Here is a 22,754-nt window from a genome sequence, read left to right on the forward strand (position 1 = left end):
GATTTTATTTGTTTATTTGACAGAGAGACAGTGAGAGAGGGAACACAAGCAGGGGGAGTGGGAGAGGGAAAAGCAGGCCTCCTGTGGAGCAGGGAACCCGATGCGGGGCTTGATCCCAGGACCCTGGGATCATGACCTGAGCTGAAGGCAGACGCTTAACAACTGAGCCACCCAGGCGCCGCTTCTTCTTTTTTTTTTTTTAACATATAATGTATTGTTTGTTTCAGAGGTACAGGTCTGTGATTCATCAGTCTTACATAATTCACAGCACTCACCATAGCACATACCCTCCCCAATATCCATCACACAGCCAACCCCATCCCTCCCACCCCCCACCACTCCAGCAACCCTCAGTTTGTTTCCTGAGATTAAGAGTCTCTTATGGTTTGTCTCCCGCTCTGGTTTCATCTTGTTTCATTTTTTCCCTCCCTTCACCTATGACCCTCTGTCTTGTTTCTCAAATTCCTCATATCAGTGAGATATGACACTTGAGAAAAGACAGAAATTATTAATATCAGAAATGAAAGAAGAGTCACCACTACCCATCACATGGACATTAAAAGGATTATAAAAGAATATTATGAACAAATCTATGCCTATCAATTTGGTAACTTAGGTAAACGGACCAATTCCTTGAAAGATACAAACTATCAAAATGTACATAAGGAATAAAAGATAATCTGAATACACCTAAATGTGTGGAAGAAAATCAATAACAAAAAGTCCCATACCCAGATTGTTTCATTGGTGACTTCTAAAGATTTAAGGAGAGATTATACCAATTCTCTACAATCTCTTCCAGAAAAATCTCTTCCTTCCAGAAGTGGAGGAACAATTCTTAACTCACTCTATGAAGCCACTATTACCTTAATACCAAAACCAGATAAAATCATTAAAAGAAAGGTAAACTACAGACAAATATCTCTCATGAACAAAGATGTAGAAATCTTCAGCAAATATTAGCAAAGTAAATACAGCAATGTATAAAAAGAATGACACACCATGACCATATGGGATTTGTCCCAGGTGTGCAAGCCTGGTTCAACATTCTAAAATCAATTCATGTAATCTACCATCATCAGTGAGCTAAAATAGAAACATCGTATCATCACAACAACTGATGTAGAAAAGCACTGACAAAACCCAACACCCACTCGTGATAAAAGCTCTTAGTAATCTAGGAATAGAGAGAACGTCATCAATTTAATAAAGAACATCTACAAAAAACCTACAGTTAACATCATTCTTAATGGTAAGAAACTGCTGCCTTCCTACTAAGCTCAGGAACAAGATAAGAATGACCCCTCTCACCACTTTTATTCAACATTTTACTGGAAGTCATAACTAATACAACAAGACAAGAAAAGGAAATAAAAGGGATATAGATTGGGAAAGAAAAAATAAACTGTTTTGTTCACAGATGACAGGACTGTCCATGAAGAAAATCTCAAAAAACCTACAGTGAAAAACTCCTGGAACTAATAATTCTATCTAGGTCACAACTTACAAGGGTAATATACAAAAGTCAACTGCTTTCCCATATACCAGCAATGAATAATTGGAAATAAAAATTTAAAACAATACCACTTACATTATCACACACACAAAAAAAGTACTTAAGTATAAATCTAACACAATTTTCCCAAGATCTGCATGCAAAAATCTACATAGCTATGTTGAAAGAAATCAAAGATTTAAATAAATGGAGAAATACTCTGCATTCGTGGATTAGAAAACTCAGTATTAAGATGTCAATTCTTCTCAACTTGATTTAGAGATTCAATGCGATCCCAATCCTAGTAAGCTATTTTGTGAAACAGAAAAGAGCCCCAAAATAGACTCAACACAAACACAGCTGATCTTTGACAAAGAAGCAGAGGCAATCCAATGGGAAAAACGGTCTTTTCAACAAATGGTACTAGACATCCATATGCAAAATAAAGAATCTAGATACAAACCTTTTAAGTTTAACAAAAACTAACTCAAAGTGGATCATAGACCTAGATACAAAATTACAAAACTTCTAAAAAATAACCTAGAAAACCTAGGTGACTCGACTTTGGTGATGAGTTTTTAGATACAACACCAAAAGGACAATTCACAAAAAAAACCCTGGTACATTGGGTGTCATTAAAATTAAAAAATTTTTCTGCTCTGCTAAAGTCACTGTTAACAGAACAAAAAATATGCCACAAACTGGGAGAAATATGTGCAAAACACATATCTGCAGAGTGATGTCACTGAAGATGGCAAAATAGGAAAATCTAGGACTCCATCCTTCCACAGAAACAAATAATGAGCTGGCAAAAAGTGTTAGAATCAACTTTTCTATACCTCTGCAACTAGTCAAAAACTTAAAACAACCAGGGAAAGACTTGATAAAGGAAGTAGCTACTTTGTGATATGAGTGTAATATGCATTTTAAACTGCCCACCTCACACACCATAACCATGAAGGACAAACAGACGACAAATAGAAGGCAATTTCCTCAACCTGATAAAGGACATTTATGAAAAATCCATAGCTAACATCATGCATACTCAATGGTAAAAGACTGAACGGCTTCTCCCCAAGATCAGGAACAAGACAAAGATGCCCACTTTTGCCACTTGATAACATTATACTGGAAATTCTAGCTAGAACAACTGGGCAAGACAAAGAAATAAAAGGTGTCCAAATTAAAAAGGAAGGAATAAAACTAGTCTCATCCACAGATGATATAATTATACACACAGAAAATCCTAAAGAATCCATACATTAGAGCTAAGAAACAAATTCACCGAAGTTGCAGGATAAAAAAATCAAAATACAATAGCCAGTAGTCCACAAAATGTTACCATATGACCCAGCAATTCTACTCCTAGGTATATATACAAAGGAATTAAAAGCAAGGACTCAAGATACTTGTCTGTGAATATTCATAGTAACATTATTCACATTAGCCAAAAGTGGAAACAATTCAACTGTCCATCAACAAATGAATGGATAAACAAAATGTGGTATATACATACAATGGAATATTATTCAGCTATAAAAAGGAATGAAGTTCTGATACATAGAATATGAATGAACCTTAAAAACATTATGCTAAGTAATGGAAACCAGACACAAAAAGACAAATATTGTATTATTCCACTTAAATGAAATATCTAAAATAGGAAAAACTGTAGAGACAAAGTAGATCAGAATTTACCAGGGGTTGGGGGTAAGAGGGAATGGGGGAGTTATTGCTTAACTGCTACACTTTCTTTTGGGGGTGATAAGGAAAATTGGAAATATATAGGTGATGGTTACACAAATATTGTGAATACAGTTGATGACACTGAACTGTACACTTAGAAATGCTTAAAATGGTAAATTGTTATACATATTTTACAATAAAAAAAATCAGTAGTATTTGTATACACTAGCAACTGATGACCCAAAATGGAAATTAAGAAAGCAATTCCATTTATAATAGCATCCAAATGAATAAATACCTAGGAATAAATCTAACCAAGCAGGTAAAAGACTAACACATTGAAAACTACAAAGTATTGATGAAAGAAGTTAAAGAAGACTTAAGTAAATGGAAAGTCCTACGTTCATGGATTAGAAAACTTTATACTGTTAAGGCAACAATACTATGCAAAGTAATCCACAGATTCAGTGACATCCCTATCAAATTTCCAATGGCCTTTTTTTCAGAAATGGAAAAGGTAATCCTCAAATTCATATGGAATTACAAGGAGCCCTCAATAACTAAAATAGTTTTGGGGGAGAAAAAAAGGAACAAAGTTGGTAGATTCATACTTACTGATTTCAAAACTTAATACAAATCCACAGTAATTAGAACAGTGTGGCCCTAGCATAAGGATAGACACATAGACCACAGGTATAAAATTGAGAGTCTGGAAATAAACCCATACAGTGATGGTCAATTTATTTTCAACAAGGTGACAAAACCAATAAATAGGGAAAAAACTCTCTTCAACAAATGGTATTGGAACAATTGCATATCCACATCCAAAAGAATGAAGGTGGACCCCTATCTCATATCACAAATAAAAATTAACTCAAAATGGATTAACCACTTAAATCTAAGAGCTAAAATTATACTATTAATTTTTAAAAGGCATAAGCCATCATGACCTTGGATTTGGCCGTGGTTTCAAAAACATGAGCAAGAGAAGAAAAAAAAAGAGATAAACTGGATTTCATCAAAATCAAAAACTTTTATGCAAAGAGCATTATCAAGAAAGTGAACAGACAACCTACAGAATGAGAAAAAATATTTGCAAACCATATATCTGATAAAGGACTTACATCCGAAATATATAAAGAATTCTTGCAACTCAACAAAAACAACCCAATTAAAAAATGGGCAGGGTAGGGAGATGGGCTAAATGGATGATGGGTATTAAAGAGGGCACATATTGGGATGAGCAATTGGTGTTAAATGTAAATGATGAATCACTAAATTCTACTCCTGAGACCAATACTATACTATATGTTAACTAACTTGAATTTAAATTTTAAAGAATGGGCAAAGGACACATTTTTCCAAAGAGGATATGCAAATGGCCAACAAGCACAAGAAAAGATGCTCAACATCACTAATCATTACAGACATGCAAATCAAATACACAATATGCTACCACTTTATGTCACTAGGATGGCCACAACAAAAAGAAATAAGGAAACAAGTATTAGCAAGGATATGGAGAAATTGAAAACCCTTGTATATTGCTGGTAGGAATGTAAAGTGGTGCAGCTGCTGTGGAAAACAGTTTTGCGGTTCCTCGAAAAGTTGAACATAGAACTCCCATATTACCTATCACTTCCACTCTTAGGTATAAACCCACAAAGAACTGAAAACAGGAACTCAAACAAAACTTGTACACAAAAGTTCACAGCAGCACTATTCACAATAGCGAAAAGGTGGAGGGGGGAAACAACCCCCATGCAGTTATGGGGTTTGGGAAATACTTGTTTTTCCTTTATTACTGACATGAATATTTTCCTAAGTAGGCTTTCATGAAGAATTTATTGAAAAAATGTGAAAGAAGGTCTCACACTATCATTTCAACTACAATCTTCTCTCAAATTTACCTCTCCCAAGCTATGTGTTAAGCTTCTTGACAAAAGAAAACGGCATCTTACATTTTTTATTTATACGTGCTAGGCTAAATTCCTCAAAAATAGGAATTACTTACTGACTTCTACAGAGCCAGTGCCAGGCAGAGTACCTGACATTTTGTGGGCACTCAACAGATTTTGCTTAAGCAGATATTTGGTTGAATTGTACTTTATAACGCCATGCCTAGAACAGTGCTTTAAGTACAGAAGGTCCAAAAATTTTTGATATTTTAAAATTAAAAGGCCTTAACATATGAAACAAACCTTTAAATTCAGAAAGAGTAACTAAAGCTCAAAAGCATTGTAGAATATCAGCTATAGCTTCTAATAGTATTTCAGGGCTGGATTACTATTTATACAGAAATAGATCATTGTGTACTACTTTCCAGGTACTGCTTTCAACAACTGATAGTTAATGCTTAACTACTCAAAAGTATCCATCATATGGGCATTTGTTGATCAGTTCCTTTTCTTATATTACCAGTGAATATATAATTCAGGCCTGTGTAAAAAAAAAAAAAAAAAAAAAAGATTCGCTTTCATTTTTGCTCCTGAAGTTTTGAAAAGAAGATGCATTAAAGAGCTAGTGTAAATCCCTTAAGCACAGACATTTATCAGAGACTAATGAAATTACTCATCTGAAGAAGGTATAGAATGTTCTTTTCTTTGAACTAATTATGTTTTTATGATTAGTGGAAAAGAAGACTTTAGAGTCCATCTAGTGTCCCTGCCAACTCATCCTCTAGAAGGGGGTAGAGGAGTGTGTGGGGGAGGGAGGGACAAATCATTTAGGAATTGAGTCACTGTGAGAAGGATGAACAAGGTAAAGTCTTCTGCGTAGACAATGCACGCAGAGTTAGTACCAGCCAGTTCTAAATGACGATTTCTTTATCCCATTTACTAAAAACCAAACAAACAAAGCAAATCTAGATTAGGATGATGAGGACAAAGGTAACCATGAAGCTGGTAAAAGCCCAAAATTCTTTTATTTGCCTGAAGAAGTCAGACTCACCTATGAACTGATATATGAGCCATTATTTCTTTTATTGATAATAAGACAACAGAAACATAAGTAGTTTGCCCTGTATCAAAACACTAGCAGAGAGCTGAGCCCAAGATGGTGGAGGAGTAGGAGAACTTAGTTTCCTCTGGTCCCAGGAATTCAGCTAGATAGCTATCAAATCATTCTGAAAACCTGAGAACTCAACCAGAGATCTAAGAAAAGAATAGCTGCAACTCTACAAAGAGAAAAGTAACCACTTTCCACAGTAGGAGGTGCACAGAAGTAAATCCCAGGCAATATATGGAAAGATACATGTGGGTAGGGGGGTGGGGCGAGAGGGGCCTCCATCTGCTGGCACCATAAAGTAATTTGGCAGCAGAGCACAAAATCGAACTTTTAGAAGTCTACTCCAGTGAGGAATGTCCCTGCCTGAAAGATGCTCATGTGGTGAAGTGGGGCAGAATCCTAGGTGGGACGGTGTGGTCTCAGGATCCTCAGGGTCACAGGAAGACCAGGGGTGCCTGAGTGTGGCAGAGCTCCCAGGCATCGGAATGGGGAAGACAGCTGCAATCAGCGAGCCCAGAAGTGGGCTCTCAGCTAGGGGTTACCATATACCTCCAACCGCGGCACAGTCGGGCAACTGCTCTCTGAGCAGGGGCCCAGCGAGCAGCAGAACTGCCACGAAACCCTCTCCTCCCTTCCCCCGAGGAGCGGCATGGGTGTGAGCTGCAGGAGTCTGCAGGGTTTAGAGACTCGAAATAAGGTCACGTGGCTGAGAGAGACATGCTCAGTCAGCGGCTGGGTGAGCATGGAATGCAGATGGAGACCAGGGAGACAGGAGTGATTGACTGCTTTTCCCTCAGGGTGCACTGAGGAGTGGGGAGCCGAGCTCTTTTGGCTCTGGGGCTGGAGATTGGGAGGCCACCATTTTCACTCTCATCCTCTTAAGTGGCGCAGAAAGCCTTCAGGGAACAAAAGCCACAAAGAACAATACTGAGCAGATTACTTAATTTGGCCCCCTGGCAAGGACATGCAATTCCACCCCGGGCAAAGACACTTGAGAATCAATGCAACAGGCCCCTCCCCCAGAAGATCAGCAAGAACATCCCTCTAAGACCAAATTTACCAGTCACAGAGAACTGCAAAACTCCAGCGTTAGGGGAAAATAGTATACAGAATTCATGGGTTTTTTTGCCCCCCACAATTCTTTAGTCTTTCAATTTGGTTTTTTTCTCTTTCATTTTCAAACAATTTCTTATTTTGTCAACTCTTTTTAAAAATTTTTTTTTAAATTTTCATCATTACAGTTATATTCTATCCTTTCAATGTATTTAATTTTATTTTTCTGTATTTATGTATGTTTTCTTTCTCTCTACAATTTTTGGATGCAGTTTCTTCTAACAAACCAAAATACACTCAGGACATAGTGTATTGCTCTGTTCACCTGTCTGTTTATATTCTTTCTTTTTTCCCCCTTTCTCTCTTAATTTTCATTTTTACAGTTACATTCTATCCTTTCATTGTAATTAATTTTATTTTCATACATATATAAGTTTTTCTTTCTTTACAATTTTGGGGATTTAGTTTCCTAACAAACTGACCAAATACACACAGGATCCAGTGCATTCCTATATTCACCTGTCTGATTAGATTATCTTTCTTTTTTTTTTTTAATTTCTTTTTTTCTGGGTTTGGGTCTCTACTAATTTGTTTAGTGTATATTTCTCTGGGGTCATTGTTGCCATTTCAGTATTTCATTCTCTCGTTCATCTATTCTTCTATGGACAGAATAACAAGATGGAAAAACTCACTTCAAAAAAGAGAAGAGGAGGCAGTACTGACTGCCAGGGACCTAATCAGTATAGATATACATAAAATGTTGGAACTATAGTTCAGAATAATGATTATAAAGATAATAGCTGGGCTTGAAAAAAGCATAGAAGACACTAGAGAATCTCTGGAGAAATAAAAGAACTAAAGTAGATATCAAAAGGATATCATAAAGGATATTAATGAGATGTAATCAAAAACGGAGGCTAAATTATCTGAGAGGATAAATGAAGAAGAGAGAATTAGTGATATAAAAGACAAAATGATGGAGAATAAAGAAGCTGAGACAAAGAGAGATAAACAACTACTGGATCACGAGGGGAGAATTCAAGAGATAAGTGATATAATAAAGTGAAACAATATTAAAACAATTGGGATCCCAGGAGAAGAGGAGAGAAAGAGGGGGGCAGAAGGTATATTGGAGCAAATTATAGCAGAGAACTTCCCTAATCTGGGGAAGGAAACAGACATCAAAGTCCAGGAGGCACAGAGAACCCCCCTCAAAATCAATAAAAATAGGTCAACACCCTGACATATAATAGTGAAACTTGCAAATCTCAGAGACAAAAAGAAAATCCTGAAAGCAGCTTAGGACAAGAGGTCTGTAACCTATAAGGGTAGAAACATTAGATTGGTAGCAGAGCTATCCACAGAGACGTGGCAGGCCAGAAAGGACTGGCATGATATACTCAGGGTGCTAAATGAGAAAAATATGCAGCCAGGAATACTTTCTTTACCCAGCTAGGATATCATTCAAAATAGGAGTGATAAAAAAGCTTCCAGGACAAACAGACACTAAAAGAATTCGTGATCACCAAACTAGCCCTACAAGAAATATTAAAAGGGATCCTCTAAGCAAAGATAGAGCCCAAAAGTAACATAGACCAGAAAGGAACAGAGACAATATACAGACACAGTCACTTCACAGGTAATACAATGGCACTAAATTCATATCTTTCCATAGTAATTCTGAATGTAAATGGGCTTAATGCCCCAATCAAAAGACACAGGATATCAGATTGGATAAAAAAGCAAGACCCATCGATATGCTATCTGCAAGAGACACATTTTAGACCCAAAGACACCTCCATATTTAAAGTGAGGGGATAGAAAACCATTTATCATGCTAATGGACATCAAAAGAAAGCTGGGGTGGCAATCCCTACATCATACAAATTAGATTTTATTTATTTTTTTTTAAAGATTTTACTTATTTATGTGTCAGATAGAGAGCACAGGCAGGGGAAGAGGCAGGCAGAGGGAGAAGCAGGCTCCCCGCTGAGCAAGGAGCCCGATGCTGGACTCGATCCCAGGACCCTGGGATCATGACCTGAGCCAAAGGCAGGTGCTTAACTGACTGAGACACCCAGGCGTCCCGACAAACCAGATTTTAAACCAAAGACTGTATTGAGAGATGAGGAAGGACACTATATCATACTTAAAGGGTCTATCCAACAAGAAGATCTAACAATTGTAAATATTTATGCCCCTAACATGGGAGCAGCCAATTATATAAGCCAATTAATAATAAAATTTAAAAAAACACATCAATAATAATACAATAAGAGTAGGGGACTTCAACACCCCCCTCACTGCAATAGACAGATATTCTAAGCAGAAGACCAATAAGGAAATAAGGGCTTTGAATGACACACTGGACCAGATGGACTTCACAGATATATTTAGAACATTCCATCTTAAAGCAACAGAACACACATTCTTCTCGAGTGCACATGGAACATTCTCCAAAGTAGATCACCTCCTGGGCCATAAATCAGGTCTCAACCAGTACCAAAAGACTGAGATCATTTCCTGCATATTCTCGGACCACAATGCTTTGAACCTGGAACTCAATCACAAGAGGAAATTTGGAAAGAACTCAAATACATGGAGGCTAAAGAGCATCCTACTAAAGAATGAATCGGTCAACCAGGAAATTAAAGAATTTAAAAAATTCATGGAAACAAATGAAAATGAAAACACAACTGTTCAAAATCTTTGAGAGGGAAATATATAGCAATACAAGTCTTTCTCAAGAAACAAGAAAGGTCTCAAATACACAACCTAAACTTAACACCTAAAGGAGCTGGAGAAAGAACAGCAAATAAAGCCTAAACCCAGCAGAAGAGAAATAATAAGGATCAGAGCAGAAATCAATAAAATAGAAACCAAAAGAACAGTAGAACAGATCAACGAAACAAGAAGCTGGATCTTTGAAAGAATAAGACTGATAAACCCCCGGCCAGACTTATCAAGAAGAAAAGAGAAAGGACCCAAATTAATAAAATCATCAATGAAAAAGGAGAGATCAGAACCAACACCAAAGAAAAACAAACAATTATTAAGAACATATCATGAGCAACATATGCCAACAACTTAGGCAATCTAGAAGAAATGGATGCATTCCTAGCGACATATAAACTAACAAACTGAAACAGGAAGAAACAGAAAACCGAATGGACCCATAACCACCAAGGAAATTGAAGCAGTAATCAAAAATCTCCCAACAAACAAGAGCCCAGGGCCAAATGGCTTCCCAGGGGAATTCTACCAAACATTTAAAGAAGAATTAACACCTATTCTTCTGAAGCTGTTTCAAAAAATAGAAATGGAAGGAAAACTTCCAAACTCATTCTATGAGGCCAGCATTACCTTGATCCCAAAACCAAGGACCCCACCAAAAAGGAGAATTACACACCAATATCCCTGATAAACATGGATGCAAAAATTCTCACCAAGATACTACCCAATAGGATCTAACAGTACATTAAAATGATGATTCACCACAACTAAGTGCGATTTATTCCTGGGCTGCAAGGGTGGTTCAACATCCACAAATTAATCAATGTGATACACTACATAAATAAAACAAAGGACTGGGGCGCCTGGGTGGCTCAGTCGTTAAGCATCTGCCTTCGGCTCAGGTCATGATCCCAGGGTCCTGAGATCGAGCCCCGCATCGGGCTCCCCGCTCTGCGGGAAGCCTGCTTCTCCCTCTACCACTCCCCTGCTTGTGTTCCCTCTCTCGCTGTGTCTCTCTCTGTCAAATAAATAAATAAAATCTTAAAAAAAATAAAAAATAAAACAAAGGACAAGAATCATATGATCATCTCAATAGATGCAGAAAAACCATCTGAGAAAGTACAGCATCCTTTCTTGATTAAAACTCTGAATTCACAGTGTAGGGATAGAGGGAACATACCTCAATATCATAAAAGCCATCTACAAAAAGCCCACAGTGAATATCATTCTCAATGGGAAACACTGAGAGCTTTTCTCCTAAGGTCAGGAACACGGCAGGGATGTCCACTATCACCACTGCTATTCAACATAGTACTAGAAGTCCTAGCCTCAGCAAACAGACAACAAAAAGAAATAAAATGCATCCAAATCAGCAAAGAAGTCAAACTCTCACTCCCCACAGATGACATGATACTTTATGTAGAAAACCCAAAGACTCCACCCCAAAATTGCTAGAACTCACAGGATTAAGCAATGTGGCAGGATATAAAATCAATGCAGAGAAATCAGTCGCATTTCTATACACTAACAACGAGACAGAAGAAAGAGAAATTAAGGAGTCGATCCCATTTACAATTGCACCCAAAACCATAAGATACCTAGGAATAAACCTAACCAAAGAGGCAAAGAATCTGTACTCCGAAAACTATAACATACTCATGCAAAAAATTGAGGAACACACAAAGAAATGGAAAAACGTTCCATGCTCATGGATTGGAAGAACAAATATTGTGAAGATGTCAATGCTACCTAGAGCAATCTATACATTCAATGCAATCCCTATCAAAACACCATCAACTTTTTTCACAGAGCCGGAACAAATAATCCTAAAATTTGTATGGAACCAGAAAAGACCCTGAATACCCAAGGGAATGTGGAAAAAGAAAACCAAAGCTGGTGGCATCACAATTCTGGACTTTATTATAAAGCTATAATCATCAAGACAGTATGGTACTGGCACAAAAACAGACATAAAGATCAATGGAACAGAATAGAGAACCCAGAAATGGACCCTCAACTCTATGGTCAACTAATCTTGGACAAAGCAGGAAAGAATATCCAATGGAAAAAAGACAGTCTCTTCAACAAATGGTGTTGAGAAAATTGGACAGCCACATGCAGAAGAATGAAACAGGACCATTTCCTTACACCATTCACAAAAATAGACTCAAAATGGATGAAAAACCTAAATGTGAGACAGGAATCCATCAAAATCCTAGAGAAGAACAGAGGCACCAACCTCTGTGACCACGGCCGCAGTAACTTCTTGCTAGACACGTCTCCAAAAACAAGGGAAACAAAGGTAAAAATGAACTATTGGGACTTCATCAAGACAAAAGGCTTTTGCACAGCAAAGGAAACAGTCAACAAAACCAAAAGAAAACTGACAGAATGGGAGAAGATATTTGCAATGACATATCAGATAAAGGGCTAGTACCCAAAATCTATAAAGAATTTATCAAACTCAACACCCAAAGAACAAAGACATGAACAGACATTTCTCCAAAGAAGACACACAAATGGCCACCAGACACATGAAAAAATGCTCAACATCACTCGGCATCAGGGCAATACAAATCAACACCACAATGAGACACCACCTCACAACAGTCAGAATGGCTAAAATTACCCACTCAGGAACTGACAGATGTTGGCAAGGATGTGGAAAAAGGGGAACCCTCCTACACTGTTGGTGGGAATGCAACCCGGTGCAACCACTCTAGAAAACCATATGGAGGTTGAAACTAGAGTTATCCCATGACCCTGCAATTGCACTACTGGGTATTTACCCCAAAGATACAAATGTAGTGATCCGAAGGGGCACCTGTAACCTAGTGTTTATAACAAGAATGTCCACAATAGCCAAACTATGGAAAGAGCCCAAATGTCCATTCACTAATGAATGAATAAAGATGTAGCGTGTGGAATACACACAATGGAATACTACTCAGCCATCAAAAAAATGAAATCTTGCCATTTGCAATGATGTGGATAGAATTAGAGGGTATTGTGCTAAGCGAAATAAGTTAATCAGAGAAAGACAATTATATGATCTCACTCATATGTGGAATTTAAGAAACAAAACAGAGGATCATAGGGGAAGAGAGGAAAAAATAAAACAAGACGAAATCAGAGAGGGAGACAAACCATAAGAAACTCTTATTCATAGGAAACAAACTGAGCGTTGCTGGAGGGGAGAGGGGTGGGGGGATGGGGTAACTGGGTGATGGACATTAAGGAGGGCATGTGATGTAATGAGCACTGGGTATTATATAAGACGGATGAATCACTGACCTCTACCTCTGAAACTAATAATACATTATATGTTAATTAATTAAATTTAAATTTAGCAGAATCTGAAATACAGAGTATTATAATACAAAGAAGTATGATTTTGATAAGACTTTCGTAGTGTTCCAGAAACTGTTCTACAATTAATTGGATCAGCAAGAAAAGCTAGGTCAAGAGAGGAACCCACACAGAAGTAATGGTTTATGAGTGCCCCTTTAAGAGTAGACAGAAGATATCCTCGCCCACTAATTCCTATAATCTTTGTTCCTGACCCAATGTCCAGTTGAACAGTGGCATCTCGTTAATCTCCATAACCTGCAGTAAATTAAAGTCATTTAGAAAAGTGTGATTACTTAAAAAAATGATTATGGTGAAATAATACTGAAATATTTCCAGCTACTTACAATCTTCATTAAAAACCCAAGCCTCTAATTTTCTTCAAATGGTAGAAATTTTGTACACAAGAAGCAGGAATCCACATCCTACTTATATTTAAATAAGGAGGAAAGTAATGACAAAGAAAATAATATAATTAATCCCATATATTCAGTTTGCCATTGTTGATTCATCTCTTTTAAGTTGTGTTTTAAAAGCTCAATTCACTTGTAAAACTTAAATCTAAAAAAAATTTTTAAGGCTTCTTTCATATAATGTGGAAAAAAGCTGAAACAACGTTTATTTTTAGTAGAAAATAACTACGATTTTAGATGGCACACTATAAATAATCTGTTAAACTGGTGATGCTTCATTGACTTTTCCCTCAAGTATCTGCTTAAAATAGTTGTTTTTTATTTTTAAGAATGACCAAATCACCATTCAGCTTTTTTGTAGAAAACAAAATTAATCTGAAAAAGAAAAACAGGAATCAGTAATTCAAAATATATAATGCATGCTAAAAATGAACGCTTATAGCAAAAGACAAATTGTGCATAATAAGTGATTAATAACCCAAGAACGCCTTTTAGTGGGGCAAAATATGGGTATTCCTGACTAGTGAATATTTAATCACATCTATTCCTCCTACTACTCTCAATCTCAATTTCTCAACTCTCAAAAGAGAAAAATGGCACAATCTGGATTTTCTCAACCTGCTCTCTCCTTAACCTCCTGCAATTTGGCATTCAATGTACCATTTCACTTAAAGGGGTCATCAATAAATGACAATATTAAATGAAATGGGTTTTCTCATCCCTCAATCCTTATCATCATGGATCTTTTTATGGATTTTTACACTGTTGGTGAGTACCATTTTTAAAAATCTTTCCTCCTTGCTTTCTAGATGTCTGCCTCCCACTCCTTTCAGTACGACTATTTAAGGCATGCCCTTAACTCTGCTCTGCACCCCCCCTTGGAAGGTCCATAACATTTCACAGTTATGCTCAAGTTAGTGATTTCTGGCATCAGACGAAGCCTGGTTCCACCACTTCTTAGCTGCATAATCTTGGCCCTAACACAGAACCTCTCTAATGACTCCACTTTCTTATCTGTAAAACAGTGTAAGAGTAGGGCTGTTGTGAGTAGTAAATGGACAACATCTAGCAGAGTTAACTGGCATACGTTAGATGCTCAATATATGGTATTTATTATCAGGTTTGGTATTCTGCTGCCATTTCATTCTTTTTTATGAAAGCCAAACTCATTATTTCTCCCCCAAAACTTACATACCCTTTATAAGTTTGTAAGTCATATAAATAATAGCAGTGATTTTTCAGTTTAGCACAAACCCCTGGGATCATCTCTAATCCTTCCACAGGGACCTGGTACTCTACAATAGCTCTCTACAGTGGTGTTCATTTTTGGTTCTATAATTTAAGTCAACTTTATTATGTATTAAATACTTCTACGCTCTACCCCAATGCTGGATTCTTCATGCCTTTGTGTAATTAGCTATATGTCACCTACCACTTCAAAACAAACAAAAATTTCTCATATGTCAACCTCAGCCACAGGAAAGGAAATACATGAATCACCACTTCCTTGTCCTAGGATCAATTAGCATTGCCCCCCAACCTCTCTCAATCAGGCTGCACAAAGCCTTGTCTCCAGTTCTAATCACATCTCCCTATGTCACTACATTCCATTTGCCCTACTTTGTTGTAAGGATGACCTCTCTGAGTTTCTGCAAAGAAAAGTATGCTGTAAAATAAGTATAAGCACTTCAAAGCAGACATGCAAATAAAAAGAGAACCAGCAATGCATATCTGGAGAGTAAAGGTCCAAATGAGAACTTCTTCCAAATGTGAGTAGTCCTAAGGTGCCGTAAGTAGCTTAACACTTACTACTAAGAATTTTCATATATATGCCAATGTGCATATATACAATAAACAGAAGCTGTGAAAAAGAGAGTACAGTTATGTATTTCTTTTTTAATTGTTCAGCATTTGTTTCAGAAAATTAATAAGTATGGTCTTTGGCCTAGAATAACCCAATACCACTTTGTGTTCACAATAGACAAGATACATTTGTTTATAAACATGACCTCTAAATTTCTTGCAACAGTATATGATTTAAAACAATAACTTTCTTTCATACTTGCTCAAATATATAATGCGCTAGGAATTATTTAATTATATATACACCCACAGCTAACCTTATCCAAAAGAGATCAAATTGATGCATAAGTGATCACACGTACCTACGCATACGTAATCATACAGACCTGATTTAAACATTTTTATAAGCGTTTCATTAAGTCTTTAAAAGCTATTCAAGGGGCACCTGGGTGGCTCAGTCATTAAGCGTCTGCCTTCGGCTCAAGTCATGATCCCAGGGTCCTGGGATCGAGCCCTACATCGGGCTCCCTGTTCTGTGGGAAGCTTGCTTCTCCCTCTCCCACTCCCCCTGCTTGTGTTCCTTCTCTCGCTGTGTCTCTCTCTGTCAAATAAATAAATAAAATCTTAAAAAATAATAATAAATAAAAGCTATTCAAAATATATAGGTATGATTATTTTACATATCATGGGTACAACAGGGAGGATTATATCCATTTTTAAATATAACATGAGATTTCATAGTAGTCCATTTGTTTGATCCCAAAGGGTAAATCTTAGAAGCATCAAATTCTCTCTTTTTGGATAATGCGGAAAAGACTGAAGCTCTGATTCTAGCTGAAAAGAGGATATATCTCTAACAAGTCTAATGACTAAACAGTTTCAGATTCTAAAAAGAGTTTTATATTACTCTGAGGTAGGCACTAATTTAGCTTTACATTTTCCATCCAGCAATATCTTTTTAGATGCATGTAAAGGAAAAAGCAACAATACTTGGAGAGCTGGTCTGTGAGTCCTTTATTTAGTGAAGGGCAGTGAAAAGAGATATTTTTTAGATGCAATGTCATTTGCAGCAACCTCATGGGTTATTTTATCAAGTATCTCTTCTACCTCTTCAGACTGTAAGCCAGACAAGAGCAAGAAAACTATGGTTTATTCGTCCTTTTAACTCAAACTGCCCTAGGAATCTGAGTTCATGTTTAGAGATGGTTTCCCAAGAGCAGAGATAACCTGTTCTCATCTACTTTCATTATGGGTCCATCTTGCTGGGATTAACAGTGTGCATTATGAGAACCAGGTACAGGTAACAAACATATCTTCATACACGAATAAACCAGACACAGGGAAAGATAAAAACAATATATTCAACTAGTAAAGTTTATTTTTACATAAAAGGCACAAAGAGAGCTTAGATAAGGTCAAAAAAAAAGTATAGGGGAAACAGTCATAGGAAGAAGTGGGACAAGACTGAGAGAAAACACTGTTAGAAGATTTGCATTATGTATCAGAAATCTTTCAATTTTAAAACTCAAAGATTAAGATTAAGAACTGAAGCGTCCATTTATTATGCTACATAAACAGAGCCATGGTATAAAAGGAAGTATTATGTTTATTTAAAGAGTCAAATTTACAACCTATTTCCCCTGAGTAGTATCCACCAAGGAATTTTATTTTTTTAAAGCTTCAGAAATGTATTATAACTCAAGGCAACTCATTAACAGTGTAGCAATTCATTAGAGAGCTTTTCATTTGTTTAATTTCCAACTGCAGTAATATTCCTTAATGAGGTATTCAAGGTGCTAAATTTATTTTGATTATGTTTAATTTATTATTTTAAATTCTTAATCATCCTAAATCAATAACCACAGTATTCAAACCATTTTTTGAGGATTTACTGGCAGAGATCTTCAGGTAACTATTACCAACATAGATACTTTGAACACCCAATTTTAAGAATAGAAAATTAATTGAAGAGATTTATGATCTAAAACCCAAAAATACATCAACTGTCATGAAGCCTTATATCCAAAACATACTATTTTGTACAACAGGAAAGAAAAAACATAAAAACGGTATCTTCTTTATTTATGCATATATACACATACATATGTTATGATAGATTTGAGAGTTTAAATTATGTCTTGAGCTAAATTTTTAAACTCATCTCAGATATAAATAATTCCATTAGAAAATATCACAAAAAACTTTAATCTTTGGTCTTAACAAAATTATACACAAAATAGCATGAGGCCAGATACTAATACTCAGACTAGGTATACCATAACATGAAAATATTTAACCTAACATTTAAAATTGTTACAGCTGCAACACTTGCCACCTTAGTCTCTGAGTAAAACATGCTTATCACTGAGCAACAGCTATGGGAATCCTGAAATAACTTCCCTGAATAATTGGTGATAACAGTCAAATAATCTATACTATATAGTATAGTAAATAATCTATATAGTAAGATCCATTTCAAGACTACTCAAGGGTGATCAACTACAACCAATAATGATAATCATACACAATTATCTGAAGCCCTATTTCATAACCAAACACCTATCTGCTACCTTTCGAAATCTGGATTCAGATCTACCAAGCACTGTAAGTTATTGGGTCTACGTGAAAAATAATGACTGAATGAAACGTCTTCTTGCTCATAAGTACTTGAACATAAATCTCTCACTACCTTGATTTCTTCTGTATCACCTTTTCTCTCTTCCCATTAGGAAGCTTTTCACCTATACACTAGGGCAGTTGAGAAAAAACAGCATATGACTGCAAATAACTAATGACTACCTAATCATGATAAAGCTTGTCCAAAAGTAGTCTTTTTCTAGGTTCACATGTTCATTCTACTTCATTAAGCATCATTATCGTAGCCAGTTTTAATTATATGCCCACATGCACAGAACAATACATTAGTTTCTAAACAGTTAAACATACACATTATTTTCTTTTTAAAAACCATGTACTTGCCTTGTGTCTGCATTTAAGTACAACTCCATAGGCTCCTACAATAAAAAGAAATAAAAAATTAGGGGACATATACAAACCATAGCTCTTAGAGAAGTAAAAGTTCTATTACATTTATATTGGCTATCAGTATCTGATATAATAATGGTTCCTAAAATGACAATACCCTGCAGTGATAATGCAATGAGCCTCATACAAACAAAATGTGGATATTTAGTATATATATATTTTTTATAAAACAAGAGTATAAGCAACTCATTTACCCAACAAGTATTTTTAAATGTTTCTCTTTTTAAAGAAAACTTCACTTGAAACGTTTTAAATTTAAGCTTAAAATTACTGGAGACAAGATATGGACATAAGAACTTTAAGAGTAAATGGAAAAAAAAAAAAACTCAAAAGACTGTAGAAAACATAAAATTTAAAAGCTAATTGTTTCCCAATAGTAAGCTCAGGTACCAAGCCTACCAAATATGTTTTCAGTCCTAGGAGACATTTAAGTACTCTTCCAGGATGCTGGAATGTCTTTCCTGACTGGCAGAATAATACAGGCTTAAGCATTCCAATTAATAACTAGTAGGAATTGCTACATTTTTGCCATAAATAAAGACTCAGTGCAAAGGCACAGACCATAAGTAGTCCAAGGTTTTCTGGCCATTTATAGCCAAGCACTTCCACTTTCTTTGGTATACTTTGAGGAGATTCATCACTATAGTTTGGGTTACTTATCCTCTTACCTAGCCGAAAAACTTTAGAGGCAGAACAGAGTTGACAGCAAGGTACCCAGGAAACTGAGGTTAGAGTTAAAACTGTGACAACCTAATTAGCAGAATCAAAATGTAATGTACAGTAACTTGAGGTTTGTAGAAATGTCAAGAACATTAACAGACAGACAAAGTCTGCATACATCTATGACAAGGGAACTTCAGAGAGATGAAATTGGGAAATGTGTCTCAAACAGAATCTGGAGAACCGGAACAAGTCTCCCTCACTTTGGTGGAGATGAATGAATCTTATTATCAGAGTCAGGACGGAATCAGCTACTACAACCATCCAACTTAATTCCACAATCACCAGGCAATCCTTCAATCCCATTTTAACTGCTCATGCCAATTTTTCGATGGAATGAAAATACACGGCCCAGGCTACAGGAATGCAGAGTTTACTAGACAGTTTTTAGTTTCCATAATATATATGTATTTCTGAGGTAGTTTACAAAGAAAAAATATATAGCAATGATGGTTTTGACTATAACTAAAACTGACATATTCTGAGCACTCTAGTAGTTTAGTTAATCTGAGCTAATTCCTAAGGAGATGATCACCTACAGGTATATTAAGAAAACCAAGGTTGTGATCCAGAAAAACTGGGGCCCAGAATTTGAAACATTCCAACCCTGCTACATCCTATGAGCTGACTGGCTCCAATCAGTAGCTTTACTGCATTAGTTTCTAATTATAACACTTTGGAAAAAAACAAACAAAAAAAGGCAGCTATATAAAACAGTAGATAAGATATCAAGAATGTATTTTATTGGGGTGCCAGGGTGGCTCAGTTGATTAAGTGTCTGCCTTCAGCTCAGGTCATGATCTCAGGGTCCTGGGATAGAGTCCCACATCGGACTCCCTGCTCAGTGGCGAGTCTGCTTCTCCCTGTCACTCTCCCTCTGTGTTCTCTCTCTCTCTCTCTCAAATAAATAAATAAAATCTTTTTAAAAAGAAATTACCAAAAAAAAGAAAAAGAATGAATTTTATTTACATAATTACTATCAATGAAGAAAAGGAAAAGGAGTTGACTGGTGAAGGGAGAAGGATCCATTCTTTTTATATGGTTTCAACTTCAGACCTTAGAGCAAGCACCCAATAATTAGACTGTATTTTTTTTTTAAGATTTATTTATTTTAGGGCGCCTGGGTGGCTCAGTTGGTTAAGCGACTACCTTCGGCTCGGGTCATGATCCTGGAGTCCCAGGATCGAGTCCCGCATCAGGCTACCTGCTCGGCGGGGAGTCTGCTTCTCCCTCTCCCGCTCCCCCCTCTTGTGCTCTTTCTCTCACTCTCTCAAATAAATAAATAAAATCTTTAAAAAAAAAAAAAAAAATTTATTTTAGAGAGAGACAGAGAGAGAACAAGAGCACAGGGGGAGGGGCAGAAGGAAAGGGAGAGAGAATCCCAAGCAGATTCCGTGCCCAGCACAGGGCACAATGTGGGACTTGATCTCACAGCCCTGAGATCACAACCTGAGCCGAAACCAAAATCAGGCACTTAACCGACTGCACCGCCCAGTCACCCAGACTGTATTTAATTGTTTCTCTTTATTTGAAAAGGATTTAACTACTTAATATTAAAATCTAGAACAGCTTTGCTGTTCACAGGTAAATCTTCAAAACTTCTTTTAAAATTCACATTTGAAAATTCATAAAATAAAAATTTTTATAACATTTGCTTTAAAGATATAAATGCTAGGGGCACCTGGGTGGCTCAGTCAGTTAAGCCTCTGACTCTTGATTCAGCTCAAGTGGTCATAAGATCAAGCCCCACACTGGGCTCCAGGCTGGGCGTGAAGCCTGCTTAAGATTCTCTCTCTCTCCCTCTCACTCTGCCCCTCTTCCTCCTCCCTTCCCCCTCTAAAAAAATAAATAAATGCTAAGAAACCATAATTATAATTACTCATACCCTGTTAACAGAATCATTTCTCAAAATCTCCATAAAGTTATCTTTAAGTCAAAAGCAAAAATTACTAAGAAGGAAAAATCAGGGGGGCACCTGGATGGCTCCGTGGGTTAAGTGTCTGCCCATGCTCAGGTCATGATCCCAAGGTCCTGTGATCGACCCCACACATGGGGCTCCCTGCTCAGTGGGGAATTGGCTTCTCCCTCTCCCTCTGCCCCTCCCCGCCACTTGTGCTCTCTCCTGCTCTAATAAATAAAATCTTTAAAAAAAAAAAAAGAAGGAAAATCAGGAAGACTTAAGAAAAATGAATTACCATATTTCATCAAATTAATGATGTCATTAATCATAAGCATTATTTTATGTACTACTGGGGGGGGAAAGAACTGCCAATTAAACCATGACATGCTATGGATTATAACTCACATCCTGATTTCAGAAATGTTAAAATATAACCAAGTTGTGTGCCTCAGAATTTATAAAAATGTGGTTTGTCATTCTCAAAGACAAATAGAAGTTATTCACTTATTTACCATGTATTAAGCAAAATTTAACTTATACAAATAAATTTTAAGTTATCCAAAATAAACTTGATATAAAAATAAAATGTAACAAAAAATTATAGACTATGAAACCGTAATTGCTAATGAAAACAATGAAATGAAGGCAGCCTTGGGAAACCTGGCTGGCTCAGTCAGAAGAGCATGCAACTCGACCTTGGGGTTGTGAGTTTGAGCCCCACCTTCAGTGTAGAGATTACTTAAAAAAAATAAAATCTTTAAAAAAAAAAAAAAGAAAAGAAAAAAGAAATGAAGGCAGCCTTAAGAAATATCTGATTTAGTACATTTTAAAGGGCTTTAAAATATTAACTTTCAATTGGAGAATAAAACCCAAACAGCACAATTTTATTTTTAATATTTCACTTAAGCACATATCTGAATTAATATAGGTAAAATTAACAGGATCTGAATTAGTAACCTTTTCAGTGGTAAGTATAACTACATACATTGCTCAGAAACTCAAGGAATGCTAAACTTACCTTCACCTACAACCCCAAGGATCTCAAATTTATTCATCACATTACCAATGTTAGGAATCTTCATGAAGACAAACTCCTCTTTTGATGCAAGCCACAGAACATGGCATCAAGAAAGAACTTCTAAGAAAGTTGTGAAGTAGAACCAAAATGTCGAAGGAAGAAATTCTCACAGGTTGGCAGGGACTTTCACATATTTGTTCTAATGTGAAGTATTAAATGATTCCCTGAAAGAGAAAAGAAAAAAGCCATTAAGTTTTATATTCAGCACTCTAATAATCTATCCTATTATTTTGTACAGTTTTTTTAAATGTTAATGTTTCATATACTTAAAAAAAAAGAAAAAGAAAAATAGCAAGAGAGAAGAACCCAAAATGGAACAAAAACAAATGTACCTAACTGTATTTGAAATGAGTAACATAACCACATTGAAGCGGGGAGGGGGAGTCAGGGGGAAAAGAATTAACTCCAGGTAACTTTTGAAAACAATGTTTTAACTACACACTCTCCTCAAGCTAAAAACAAAAAAAATTATTT

At 36.3% G+C, this 22,754-nt stretch overlaps 1 protein-coding gene across 1 annotated transcript in view; it reads right to left on the minus strand.

The window, feature by feature from the left end:
- CDKL5 (cyclin dependent kinase like 5) overlaps positions 1–22,359 on the minus strand; it is a 133,687-nt gene extending 111,328 nt beyond the window's left edge. The window contains exons 1-2 of the mRNA XM_081807975.1: positions 22,221–22,359; positions 18,517–18,551 (exon numbers count right to left, since the gene is read on the minus strand). Of these exons, the coding sequence (XP_081664101.1) occupies positions 18,517–18,551; positions 22,221–22,284 (99 nt within the window). The 5' untranslated portion in view covers positions 22,285–22,359. The remainder of the gene's footprint in view (positions 1–18,516; positions 18,552–22,220) is intronic.
- Positions 22,360–22,754: the final 395 nt, after the last annotated feature.

This window comes from Leptonychotes weddellii, chromosome X (assembly GCF_054177405.1).
Source record: "Leptonychotes weddellii isolate Sample4059 chromosome X, ASM5417740v2, whole genome shotgun sequence".
Classification (NCBI taxonomy): domain Eukaryota; kingdom Metazoa; phylum Chordata; class Mammalia; order Carnivora; family Phocidae; genus Leptonychotes; species Leptonychotes weddellii.